Below are 13,930 nucleotides of genomic sequence, written 5' to 3' on the forward strand. Positions count from 1 at the left end.
TGAAGCCCCAAGCAGCACAATGCCGGCGATGCACTTGCTGTTCACCCGGCCTCACCCCTGTCCGCAGTCCGGTCCGCGCGAGGAAGACCCGCAGCATGGGCTGGCGCTCCCTCTCCTTTGATGTTTCAAGTAATGAGAGATGTCAAGCTGTACAGAGGCAGCGATGGCGAGCACTCAGCCGGTGGCAGGGGGCCAGGTGTGGGCAATGACTGTGTATTTAGCGTCTAGATTTTCACAATCGTTTTTTTGGGAAGTCAATATGCTGACTTGGCTGGTTTTATGGGTGACAAAAGTGGGGCCTGAGGTCACACAGCTGTAAGTCATGGAACTGGGATTTGAAAGAAGTTCCTTGGGCTTCTCCCCAAGCTTTGAACACCTTCCCAACTCCACTGCTTTGGCACAGATGGAACCCACGCTCCAACAAGTGCCAACACCATGGACACATTCCACCCCCACTTCAGATTCTATCCTGAACCCATTATCGCCCCTCAGAGCATTTCCAGTGCCCCCACCTCCTCTCTTTTTAGATTTTAGGAGAAAGCTCTGAGCAGTTGTACTCCAGGGAATTGTATATAGCCGAGGTGCTTGGGCATCTGTCTTGCTCTGTTTGTGCTGTTCTTGGCAACTTCCACAGTCTGGGTAAGCCTGCTGGTCAGGATCAGGGCACCGGCAGCCCTGTGGTGTAGCCTGCTCTCCCAATGCCACAGTGCTGCCCTCTGGCTGCACTCTGTACACAGCACGTCTGTTCTTACACGGAGGAAGACCAAAGGGCAGAAAATGGCCCAATACTGTGTGTTACCTTCCGTGGAATGCTGAATGCAGTTCATGAAGAAGATCCCCCTATGTGGGGGCACCAGTTCTAATCTCAGCAGCCCCGCTTCCCACCCAAAAATAAAATAAAATAAATGTCTAAAAAATTAAACTAAAAAAAAAAAATCTCTCCACAACGCTGTCATCAAAGAGTGTGGTACTATCAATGAAGACAAAGTCACACACCAGCGAGTCAGCCCAAATCAACCCTGGACCATATGGTCAAGTGATGGTCAGGCTGCCATGAGCATGCGGTGGGAAGCACAGTCTTCAACAAAGGGTATGGGGATGCTGGAACATGTATAAGCAAAAATAATGAAGCTGGCCCCTAACCCAACACCACACACAAAAATTAACTCAAAGTGTATCCAAGACCTAAATTACAAATTAGAGCTATACAATTTAGTGATGAAAAATATGATAAAAAAGTTCATGCTATTGGATTTAGCAGAGATTTCTTGCCTAAGACAGCAAAGGCACAGGCAAAGAAAAAAGTCAGGCACACTGGACTCCCTGAAATTATCTATATGTTGATTTTTTTTTTTCATCCAACAGCATTACCAGCATGTTAAAAATGGCAATCCCCTGAATGGGAACAAACATTTGAAAATTATTTATTTGATGAGGGACTTAAACTAAAAGTATTTGAAGAAGTCATGAAAGTCAACAACTTAAAACAATTCAATTTCAACATGAGAAAAGTGCTTGGACAGACATCTTTGCTTCCAAAAATTCCATAATGTAAATGAGCAATGAGCACACGAAATGGGCTCAATGTTGCCAATTATTGCAGAAATACAAATGAAAACTACAGTGAGATACCATGTCTACTAGATAACAACGACCTAAGAACCTCCCACCAGGGTCTACATCTATCTGATCAATAAGATTGCTTTGCCCGCCTTCCCACCGGTCAGGCATAACTTTACTCACGTCCACCTGAGTGCTAGAGTGAACCCAAGAGTTCACCCGCTACATGCTTATGCATAACACATAGACTTGATACGAGGTGGTGTTATTGAATTGCTGTAATGAAATACCTGAGGCTGGTTACTTACACAGAAAAGAGGTTTACTAACTCAGGGTTGTGAGGGCTTCTAGTTCAAATGGTTATAGCACAAGATCTGCTGGAAGACCCATGGTTACATCACAGCATGGCAGGTAGCACTGTGGGAAGAGGGTTTATAAGGAATAGACCAGCATTTCAGGAAAAGCACTGTTAATCCCTTCACACCCACAATGACCTCACCATCACCCACCAGGCTCCAGCTCTTAAAGGTGTCATCACTTCCTAACATCACCATCCTGGAGATCAAGTTTCTGACACATGAACCTTTAGGGAACATGTGCAACCACATCCCAACCACAGCAGTTACTCAATCTTTAAATGAAAGAAACTCACAGTACAATGTAGATACAACTTAAGGACATAAGGTGACATAGTATCAACCAGTCATAAAAAATGAGTATTTTATAATTATATGAAAGACGAAGAGTTGTTGAACTCACAGAGACTGGTGATCGCTGGTGCTGGGAAGGGGTGAACAAGAGTGAACCTGTGCAGTGGGCCCGGTGGGTCATGCCCACAGGCCAACAGAGGTGCTGAGGGTTGCTCCATAAATTGTGAGTACTTCTTCATTTCTTGCTTTGGTCATAGTATTTAGGGGGGGTTGGATGTTTCTCAAATAAAATCACCCTGGTATTTTGGGTGGGAAAAATGCCGCTTTGTGACAAGTTATCCCAGACCTGAGGGAAATGCAGTATCCTTGGAAGCCTGTCCTTAACTGGGAGGCAACAATCTCTGTGTTCCCAAATGTCTACTCAGGTTAAAAATCATTGTGTAGCGCCTAATGCCAAAGAGGAGTGAAAAGCATTTTCCCCCAAAGTTTTGGTGGCCTTGTTTCTGGAAGATTGTTTCTTGTGCATAAGCTGATCTCCTCACAGAGAACAAACACCAATGGATACCTCACTTAGGTGGCTTAGCAGGTATTATAGAAGTATCTGTGGGACAGAGAGAAGCAGACGAGTAGGAAGAAGGCAAGTGATTCTAGATGGAGACAAAGCACCGTGGTGGCCTTGGGAGTGGGACGCACGTGTGGACAGAGTGGGACATCCTGAGGCGTGAAGTGGTCAAGGACAGAATAAACCATGCTGCTGAATGACTCACTTACATAGAAGTTATCTAGACTGATGGCAGTACTGGAGGTTAAAGAGAAGTTAGATTTGATCACGGAGTGGAAAGTGAAATGATATCTGAAAGGTGTCCAGGAGCCCCCAGAGGACAGGGAGATGCCGATTAACAGTAAGTGGGCACTGCTTTTTCCCCATGGGCCCATCAACACTGGTGATGATGGCAGTTAATAGAGACGCAAGCATTGCTGAGGGGTTGCTCTGCTGTTTTGGGTGATGTATGCTGGTTCTTCTGCCTCCCCTGCAGGTGCGTCAGTGCTGGAATGGGAGCCATGTGTTCAACGCCCTGCACTGCTGATAGTTCAAAACCCAGAAACAACTACTCTCCACTTCACAGTGGGAAAATGCACCCACAGCGAGGACCGCTGCCCTCCTCCTAAAATCAACCAGTTTAAAATGAGCATGTTTTAAGTGAAAAGAACTAGTATACATGAAGTCAGCATTCTTTGAAGTTACATATTCACATGCGGACTAGACACAAAGGGAATCCCGGTGTGTGTGGGTGAGAGGATGGAGACAGATACGGAAGAATAGAATTGAAGAGAAATTATGAGTGCATTTTTCTACATTCTGACTTTCAAAATGGGCTAAGTGAGGCTACTTTTACCATTAAAGAGTAAAACTATCATGGTTTTCCTCAGGCAGAAACAGCACAATCTTCTAAAGGATAAGCAGGTAAGTGGGGTTAAGAGGCAGGACAATTACTGAACTGTGAAAGGGATGAAAACCTTCTCCGGTCCGAGCAAAGAGTCCCAAGAAGTTTTCTCTCATCTAACGCTATTTTTAAGAGAAACAGAACTGCCAGACTCAGAACCCTAATCAAGAAAAGACAGAAGACAGAACAAGTCAATCAACCACCTCAGCTATATGTTGGTAGCGAAATACTGGGCAAATGGAGACTATATGATGGGCTATGTCAATCAGTGGATTCTTCAACGACCTCATCGTGCTTGGAGTGATGAGATTGGCAGCGATTCATAACTGGTGAGCTATCAAAACCACTTGAGCAAGTATCTCAGAGCATGCCCCACATCCAGGACCTGGGGTGGGTGGGAAACTGGGTGGGCTTCTCCCTAAATATCCCCCTTTACCTCAGATACATGAAGGAAACAATATGGAAATGATAGTCTTACCCACTTTCCTATAGCCCTTGAACCTTTTTACCCTAATTAACTATGTAAAGATTGTCAGAAATATAATAAAAAATAAAAAAAAGAGAGAGAGAGAATCAAATTACTGGGCCTGGCTCAGGAGCCTAGTAACTCAAATCCTCGCCTTGCACATACCAAGTTCATATCCTGGTGGCCTCACTTCCCATCCAGTCCCCTGCCTGTGGCCTGGGACAGCAGTCGAGGACGGCCCAAAGCCTTGCTACCCTGTACGCACATGGGAGACCAGGAAGAAGCTCCTGGCTCCTGGCTTCAGATCAGTTCAGCTCCAGCTGTTGTGGCCACTTGGGGAGTGAACCAGCGGATGGAAGGTCTTCCTCCTCTCTCATTCTCCTCCTGTCTGTATATCTGACTTTTATTTTAAAAAATCTTTAAAAAAGAAAAGAAAATTGCTTAAATTGTCTTTCAAATGCTTATGTAAAGGTTTGACTCCACCAATATCAACCTCTCAGGAAAGTTTCTTCTGCATACGTTTGGGACTCATCCCAACCTTGTTTGAAAAATAACTTTCCACAGAGCTGGTCTGCATTTCATAAATATTGGTGGGCAGTATTTAAAAGTTAACAGGCATTGTCTGACATATGTCTTGTTTCATTGCCTGAGAATCTTTAAAACTATTCACAGTGTCTCTAAATATTGCCTGGAACCAGAGTAACACTTTACTAAGACAAACCCAGCCCTAGCCTGTGGTAACAGATACAGTATTACAGGCCTTGAAAGCCCCAAAAGAAAAATAAAAGGCAGCAGGCCTGTGGGCGAGTTGAAGGCTATTGTACTTCTTAACCCGAGCTGATGAGAAATGGCTGCATGTGAATGGTGCTTTTTAGAATCTGGAGTATAGAAACCACTCCTTCGGTACCAATTGTCTCGCTATAGAAACACAGCAGCTCTTTATCCCTCCACCCATTGGGGCGAACAACTAGGACAGAAGCTACACACAGGACTCACTAGTGACTCCACCCTCCCCTTCCAGTTCCACAAGAACCCAAGTAGGTGGAGAGGTGTGCAGGAGGGTGGTGGCCCTGTCACATCCATCATGCCCCTGCTAGTCCAGTTCAGTTGCTGAGCCAACAGGAGGCTGCACCCCTGCTAGGTACGGAAGACAAGTTCATTCCAACTGATTTAGTATCTCCAGTGTTCCCAACATCACTAGTTACATGACATTGTGGGGGCTGCGGCTTCGGAATCAGTTACAGCTATGTACTTTGTAGTGGCAAGATCTTTCTTTCTTTGTCTCTCCTTCTCTGTCACTTTGTATTTCAAATGAATGAGAATCAAAAATTGTTGAGAGAAGAATCACAGGATCAGATATCCATTGGAAAACGGCTATGCTGGCTGCACGGACTAGCCTGCAAGGCTCAAGAGGGAAGTGCGCATGAGTGCAGCCAGTGGCGTATGTTGGAATGTACAGAGACGCGCACCTGATACAATGAACAGGGCGGAGCAGGCATCTGACGGATTTATTGGTAAAAAGGAGCATGGATCTGTTACACTCTATCACATTACAACATGGGTGGATTTCATGCACATAATGTCAAACGGGAGAATTCGGACACTGAAAGCTACATACTGCTCAATCCTATGTCATGTTAGAAGTTAGGACAGTGGAATACTACCAGTAGAGATAGGCCGAATGGGGACTGGCAGGTGGTGTAAGTGGGCTCCTAGATGGCTGAAGAAGCCCTAGGTCCTAACCTGGGTGACTAAACCATAACACATTGAGCTGCATGCTTGGGTTTTGTGTTGTCTTTAAACATTAAACATGCTCATTTATTGGCAGAGTTATTGAATGCACATAGTGAGATCTATTAGGAAGCTGCTGTTTTATTTCTCAGATGGCTCCCACACTGGTTAAGTGCTGCCCGCTCATCAATGATGCGCAGTAAATCTGGTATTCATCCTGAATCCGCCTAGAAAATCCTGTTTCCCAGGTGAACTCAGTTTTCATTCGGAATCAGCGTAAGCTGTAACTACTCTTCCATAATGGATTTGTTTATTTTCTTCTGTAAGGTCATGGCAGGTACTTCTCGCTGCTTTTCTTATCACACGTCACGTCCTGCTGCTGGCTCTCGGAGCCTTTACCTAAAACGTGCTTTTTCAAAAGTGCCAAAACCAATTAGGAGTTTTCCTCCTCACACAGGACCGTCTTCAGCACCGAGTCTTCTCCCAGAATTTGGCAGAGTTCATTGAGCCTCCGCTGCATTTTGGAAACCCCCACCAGCTGAGAGCTGAGCCTTTGTTTTTCTTCACTCAGCGTCAAGCGGACTGCAGTGTCCAGCTCTTCAAAGTGCCACCCTCCTTCACCGTCAAACTGTAGTAAGTGAGTGTGGTACTTCCTGCACAGGTGAAATGGAGTCATATCATTAGCCATACACGTGAAAAGCCATTTGAGTTGTTGGTTCATAATTCTAACTGACACCCAAAAAAACCTTTTAATTCAAAGACTTATTTACTTTATTGATTTGGAATAAGCGGTATGAGGGGAGAAAGAGTACATTGGATGGGAAGCGGTGAAGCAAGGCTTCGAACTGTTGCTTTGAAAAGGGTGCCCTACTACGGTAGCCTAGTGGCTAAAGTCCTTACCTTGCATGTGCCCAGGATCCCATGTGGACACTGGCTTGTGTCCCGGCTGCTCTACTTCCTTTCCAGCTTTCTGCTTGCGGCCTGGGAAAGCAGTGCCGGACAGCCCAGAGTCTTGCAACCCTGCACCCACGTGGGAGACCCAGAAGAAGTTCCTGGCTTCCAGCTTTGCACTGGCTTAGCTCCAACCTCTGCAGCCACTTGGGGAGTGTCTCTCCTCTCTGCTAATCTTACTTTCTGATAAAATAAAATAAATCTTTAAAAAAAATGGGGGGGGGGGGAAGTACTGCCAAAGCAAGCAGTAGCTTAATTGTGTTGTGCTACAATACTAGCACTAAATATTATGTTTTTTTTTTTAACCCAAAAGTCATTACTCTACTCTTGAGGAAATTCCTATTAAGTCATTATTTCATGTTCTGACTGGGCATGGGTTACAAAGGAAATCTTGCTGTTGGACGTGTTCATCTTCATACTCAGCGTGCCGCCTGGATAATTACAGTGGCAAAGCGTTTTGTTTCTGTTTTCAAATAAAAGCTTTGAAAGTAATCTGTCAAAGATATTTCCATATCTTTTAAAAAAAGATTTATTTATTATTTTTATTGGAAAGTCAGAGGAGGAGAGATAGAGAGGAAGATCTTTCATCCGATGATTCACTCCCCAAGTGACCACAATGGGCCGGTGCTGTGCCGATGCGAAGCTGGGAGCCAAGATCCCCTCCAGGTCTCCCACGCGGGTGCAGGGTCCCAAAGCTTTGGGCTGTGCTCGACTGCTTTCCCAGGCCACAAGCAGGGAGCTGGATGGGAAGTGGAGCTGCCGGGATTAGAACCAGCGCCCGTATGGGATCCCGGTGCGTTCAGGGCGAGGACTTCAGCCGCTCGGCCACGCCGCCGGGCCCCATATTTCCACATCTTTATATCACATTCTCATTCTTCCCTAGGCTCTGTTTCTTAAGTGGGAGCTTCTATGAGCTACAGAGAAACTGATGCCCCAGGAGGAGGTCCAAGTCCTCCTGCAGGAAGACAGAACTGTCCTGTGTTCGAGCCGTGGCAGGCTCTGTGTGGGGAGACGAGGGCTGCAGCGCAGGGGCGGGCCAACCAAGGATGAGCCGCCTGCACTGCGTCACCTGCTGAAATGGACCATGTAAGACCTTACGTACTTTCTAAACAGTGACATAAAAAGAAAAGATCTCGTGTATCTCATTTACACTATTTTTAGCCCATAATGATGTTGCTCTTCACTTCTTCCCTCTTCCCCCCTTTTTTGTTTTCTAATTTTTGTGACTGTATACTTTGAGTTGACTTTCTAGTCGCAGGTTTAACCCTCCATGGGATAAAGAAGCCAACATACATAAAGTAGGAAAGGAAGGCAAGGTTATAGTCTTAACACTTCTCTCACTTCTTGATCCTTTTGGAGTTTTTATCCACCGTCCTTTCCTATGGTCAATGAAGCCTTTTCAAGCAGTTTCCACCTCCTTTCTTAAAAGTCGAGATGATGCAGCTGATACTAACTGCATTCTTCAACACAGAAAATCCACTGGCTTTCAGCACAGCCGTAAGCTTGTGCACCTGTCACCACGACTTAATTCCAGGGCATTTTCTTGGCCTCCCACCCTCGTCCAGAGAAACCCTGTGTCCGTAAGAGGTGCTTCTCCATCTCCTCAACCATCCGCCCCGAGCACTGCTGGGCTCCTCCGTTTATGAACCTAGTCACTCCATATGTGGCCTTTGTTGACTGGCCTCCTCCCCTTCCGGGAAGCATCTGAAGGCTCAGTCCTGTATGGCCCTTTTGGCACTTCCTTTGTTCTGATGACTAAATAAAACAGCCTTGGATGGTCTTGAATGTTCTGTCTATTCACCAGTTAGTTCAGGGAGACTTGCTGTCTACCTACTATATATTGGATTTTAACATGCTATAAAAAAAGGAAATCTAACCCAGGTTAAATCGTTGTCACCAGAAAGTTCTTGGGAAGTTGAATTAAGCCGAAAATTTTATTTTATTCTCCAACCATTTGTTGTCCAGGCATGGTGGGTTTTCGTTTGTGTGTTTGTTTATTTTCCCCAAAAAACACACAATTTTCGAAGAATCTCTTGAAGACACTTCTCAGGAGAGCTAAACGTGGGAGAACACAGGCCAGCCGGACACCCACATCCCAAATCACGGAGCCCTGCGCAGGCGGAAAGCCCTAACTTGGCGCCGAAAGTTCCAGCCGAGAAGAGCCGCCTAGGACTCTCAAATGGAGCCAGCCAATCAGAAGCCCGTCATCACCACTACTTAAGGAATGTACAGCCCAGTCTGGACGCGACTTGTGCGGCCAGCTACCCCGAATACCGATGAACCTCGCCCGGAGCAGATCTCAATAAACCCTGGCTGTGCCATCACTCTGGTCTTGGTAGCCCCGCTGTTTGGGTGTGGTTTTTAACATGTGACACATGTGGGTGACCTGGGTGGACTTTGGGGCTCCTGGCTTTGGCCTGCCCCAGGCCTGGCTGTTGATAGTATTTAGAGAGTGAAGCAGCAAATGGGAGATTCTCTCTGTGTGTTTTGCCTCTTTGCCTCTTTGGTATTTTTTTTTTTCACTTGAGAATCAGTCACAGACAGACTAGCACAGCTCTGAGAAACACTTCTGGAAAGGCAGGGAGAGAACGAGACGGGAAGGGAACGTGTGACAGGGCACAAGCAAGGACTTCCACCTGCTCTCCACTCTCCAAGTGACTGCGAGGGCCAGGTCCGGGCCAGCTGGCAACCAGGAACCGGAAACCCCATCCGGGTCTGCCATGTGGGCGGCTGGGGCATTTGGGCATGCTCTACTGCGCCCCGGGTGCATTAGCAGAGAGCTGGATCCACACGGGACAGCGGGGACCCCACGCACACCGCTAAATGATGCCGGCGCTGCAGGCAACAGCTGCGTCACAGTGCCTCAGACCAGGACGTCTGAATGTTACGCCAAATGACTGCCATCCTTCTGATCTTTGCAATAAAAAAGTCACTCACTTATTATGCAGAAGAATAGAGCACATCTTTTCCCACCTCCAAAATCTTTTCAGAGAAAATAAGAATTTCATTTTCCCCAGGAGAAAGGATAGTCAGACTTGCATTGGCTAAACTCATTCTCATAGTGGAACTAACATGAGGTTTAGTTTCACAGAGAATTGTGCTATTGATAGTTATGATTAAAGGTATGTTTTTTTTACCACGAAAGGCCATAGCAATATGGGTTTTATGATTTTCTGCAGTGGAGAAAACCGTGGCTGGCATGCTTCCCGGGCCGCGCTAGTCTGCTGGAGCGAGGGCTGAGTAACAGAGGAGTAACACCCACGGTTAGCTCAGTGTCAGGACCCACAGAAGGTGGAGAGGTGACTCCAGGTACTGAGGGACCTCGGAATCCCACAATCACCGAGTGTGCGCTGCCTGGCAGGGTTGTCTGACCCACAGAAGCTTTTGGTCTTGCTTTTCTACCTCCCACTTGTCCTGTAACATGCTGTAAGGTTACCAGTATTTCCAATTCAAATAAACCACTTTTTTAATATAAAGATTTACTTCTTTACTTGAAAGGCAGTTACAGAGGAGAGATCTTCATCCTCTTGTTCACGTCCTAAGTGGCTACAATGGTTGGGGTGGCGCCAGGCTGAAGCCAGGAGCCCACAGCTACTTCTGAGTCTCCCAAGTGGGAGCAGGAGCCCAAGAACTTGTCTCACTTGCCGTTTCCCCAGGCGCATTATCTGGCAGTTGACCAGAAGTGTAGCAGCTAGGATCTGAGCCAGCACCCATATTGGATGCCTGCATTACAGGAAGAGACTTAACCCACTACCCAACTGCATCGGCCCCCTCTTTCACAATTTTTAAAGAATTATTTGGAAGTTACAATACATCCCAAATAAAACAGCAGTAAGGCTATAGTTGGTACTAGGCTGGGACGGGGGGGGGGGGAGGTATCTCAACTAGCAGTGTTGAACTTAACACATAGAAAGCAAGCAATACACCTTGTCCTCCATAGTGGATAGTAAAGTTATTACTTAAGACACAGAGGCAGCAATCATGTGCTGTAAGTCAGGTAGCCGTGGAGACACTCACCAAAGAGAAGGCCTGTGCGTTATCGACAACAAGGAGATCCCAGCCCCTTTGGCAGCCTGGAATATCATCCCTTCCACATCGATGCTGACGGCACTCGTGCATTCGTCCAGCAATGCATATTTTGGTCTTTAAAAAAAACATAGACACCAATAAATTAGCATTTTTTTCCTCTTTGAATTACGATATTTTCTTTGGACGTTGTTAAATTGTGACGCTAACAACTTCAAAGGAGCGGCAGACAATTCGACAATTTAACAAAACTGAGAGACAGAGACAGACACAACTAGAGAAAAATTTCTCATCTGATGCCTCATGCCCCAAAGACGTGCACCTGCCAGAACAGAGCTGGGCCACGCCCTCAGCTGGCACCCACCCCAGGTCTCTCCTGTGGGTGCTAGGGACCCAGTGCTGCCTCCCAGCTTCTGCAGCAGCAGAGGGCATGGAGCCCTGTGGTCAGGGTACCTAAGCTGCTAGGTTAAACCCTGGCCTTGAACATGGCCTTACTGAAGGTCATAACTGACAGAAATAGGTTGTCCATCCTTTGATTCCGGGTCACCCTCCTGCAGAGTTTGGGGCAGGAGGCTCCTCTGATCCTTGCTCCCGAGGCAAAGTGCCTCCTTGTCCCGCAGATGAGTGTCCCACCCAAGAGCACAGGCTTGAGGGCTGTGGGTCCCCGAGGGCGCGTCCCGCAGAAGGCAGCAGCATCCGCAGCATTGTGCAGCAAGGCTCAGTGTCACACGGCCCGTCCTGCTCACAACGCCTTCTTGAACAGGGTGATTCTCTCTCTTTTTTTTTCAAGCTCAGTTTTGATGTTGGTGAGCAGTGTGTTTGTGACAGGAATTTTCCTCTGGCTGAGGCTGTTCATCCAGTCTTTGGTTTCACCCCACCATCAACTCTCACTTTTTTTTTTTTGTCTTTTCTTTTCTTAAAAGCTTCTCTAACCTTTGGGTCGATCCAAGGATACTTCAAAATGTTTGTGGAAAGTGAAATTAAAAGATATGTCTATTTTGGTGGAAACATGTTTTGAAATCTGTGCCTGGAGTTGTTCACAACAGGCATTTGCCATAAACTTTGCGAGGCGCCATCACAGTTGGTATTCTGCAAGTTTCCCTCAGTGAGGGAGACAGAACTGAACTAAGGGAACCACTACACGGACATTCCCCATCCAGCGGGGCGCTGAACATCCGTTTCAAGTACTTACTGGGGTAATTTCCTTCATGAAGATAACTTGATTTAAAAATAAATGGCAAAGAAAAAGAAATAGATGCTAATTTACCATTTGGCATAAATAATCATTTAGCAGCATCACTGCCTGTATTGCTAGGATCCTGTCGCTTAACCCAGGGGGACAGCTAAGGCAAGTAGGTGCAAATGTCAAAGGCTGACACCCCTTGAATCCAAAAGCTCCCTCCCCACGGAGAACAAGAAGCTCCCAGCGCGTCCTTGCGCAGCGTCCAGGGCAGCTGCTGGAGGGCTTCTGGCCAGTGCTGGGCTTTAACCTTCCAGCATTGCTTCCTGCTCTCAAGTGTAATTCCTCTTTTGTGGATGACTTGATTTAACTTCAAAGGAGAAGATGCACAGGAAGTCAGAAATACATTAGGCTGAAATTTTCTCTTTGTGAAAGATCTAGTTTCTAGTGGCTATTTTGTTGCGAATCTTAACATTTCGGAGTGCTCTCAGTGAAACGAAGCAAAAAAAAAATGCTATTTCAGAAATAGAAAAAATTAGTATTCATCTTAGACTCTGTTGTCATGGCAACCCCTCACCTAGCAGATGGAAGGCAGATCCCGCTGCACTTTAGTGTTGCTGGTAGGACGTGTGTGTGTGTGTGTGGCGTGCAAGCATGCATGTGGCCTCTAAGACACGCAATGCAGCGTGCCTCTGGTACCCGTTACCTGGCGCCCTTTCCCTTGGATTTCAGAGTGCTTCCTGAGACGGGCCTGATACACTCTCCTTCATTACAGGACGCTTCCAATCACTCCCGAAACACTCGATTTAAACTCCTCTCACAAAGAGGAGGCTGGTGCTACACCAGGCTTAGCTGTGCTGAGGCAGACAGCTAGTTCAGGGTCAAGAGCTTGGAAGTCACCACCCACCCACCATCTAGGTGTTCCCTCCTGCCCACCTGTGACTCTCACTATCACCTGAGAGGGGACGGTATTGCAGGTTGTGTAACCACTCCCCTCACAAGCCCCTATAAAGGCCCAGGAGAGGGAGGGGCTCTCTCTTGGTCCTGTACTCCCACAGCTCTGGCACTCTGACTCTTGGCCTCCACAACACCTCTGAGGACAGGTACCCCTGAGCAATGGCCCCTGTGTGTCTGTATGCCTCACCCTCTGTTCACTGCTCGGGCAGGACAACAAAGATAGCAATGCTAAGATGCTTTGTATTTCTGGTTTGTGTGCTGTCAGGAGTCCCAGGAGAGGCGAGGCCTAGCAGTAGTGGAATGATGTGTGCAGAGAAGCCAGGGAAAGGTGAATGTCTGCAGCTTTGGAAGTGTGTCCAGGTTATTCATTGTGTGTCTCTTAGGATGACTCACATTGTTGGGGAAGCTGGGAGATAGGTCTTCAGCTTAATGGATGGACTTGAGGGTAATGACCATTTGTTCCTCTTGGGGTTGCAATTGACTGGTTTGCCATATGGACTTGTGATTTGCTATTTCTAGTGGGCCCTGTCATCACCAAGCTTGGTTACTAAAGACTCCTTAACACACCTAGACATGTCTGGCATGACCTCGCTCGCACCCTACAACAAGCTAGCTCAGGTCCTCCACGTTACAGCTAAACTTGACAAAGAATGGACAGTAAGAGGGAGTGCTTCTCATAATTACATGTTTGGTTCACTGGTCTTATTTCCTAATTCCTTTCGTCTTTTCTCAAAAGGATCTGCTTTTCAGCTATTTGGTCGTCTGGCTTTGGGACCATGAAGCACCTGTGATTTCATCTTCACTCCTTATCACACCATATCTGAGATGTGCCGGATGTACAAATGCCAACTATTTGATACAGGTGCTCAGGATCTGCTTGGCCTAATGTATATTGTTACGACCTGTTGCTCTGCACGACAAGGCTAATTTTATTAACGTTCTTACGTGATGCAAATTGGTGCCC

At 46.7% G+C, this 13,930-nt stretch overlaps 1 protein-coding gene across 1 annotated transcript in view; it reads right to left on the reverse strand.

Moving 5' to 3' along the window:
* Nucleotides 1-6,111: 6,111 nt before the first annotated feature.
* ABCD2 (ATP binding cassette subfamily D member 2) overlaps nt 6,112-13,930 on the reverse strand; it is a 37,164-nt gene continuing 29,345 nt past the window's right edge. The window contains exons 9-10 of the mRNA XM_058655848.1: nt 10,821-10,946; nt 6,112-6,505 (exon numbers count right to left, since the gene is read on the reverse strand). Of these exons, the coding sequence (XP_058511831.1) occupies nt 6,286-6,505; nt 10,821-10,946 (346 nt within the window). The 3' untranslated portion in view covers nt 6,112-6,285. The remainder of the gene's footprint in view (nt 6,506-10,820; nt 10,947-13,930) is intronic.

The sequence above is a fragment of the Ochotona princeps genome, chromosome 27 (genome assembly GCF_030435755.1).
Source record: "Ochotona princeps isolate mOchPri1 chromosome 27, mOchPri1.hap1, whole genome shotgun sequence".
In the NCBI taxonomy this organism is placed as follows: domain Eukaryota; kingdom Metazoa; phylum Chordata; class Mammalia; order Lagomorpha; family Ochotonidae; genus Ochotona; species Ochotona princeps.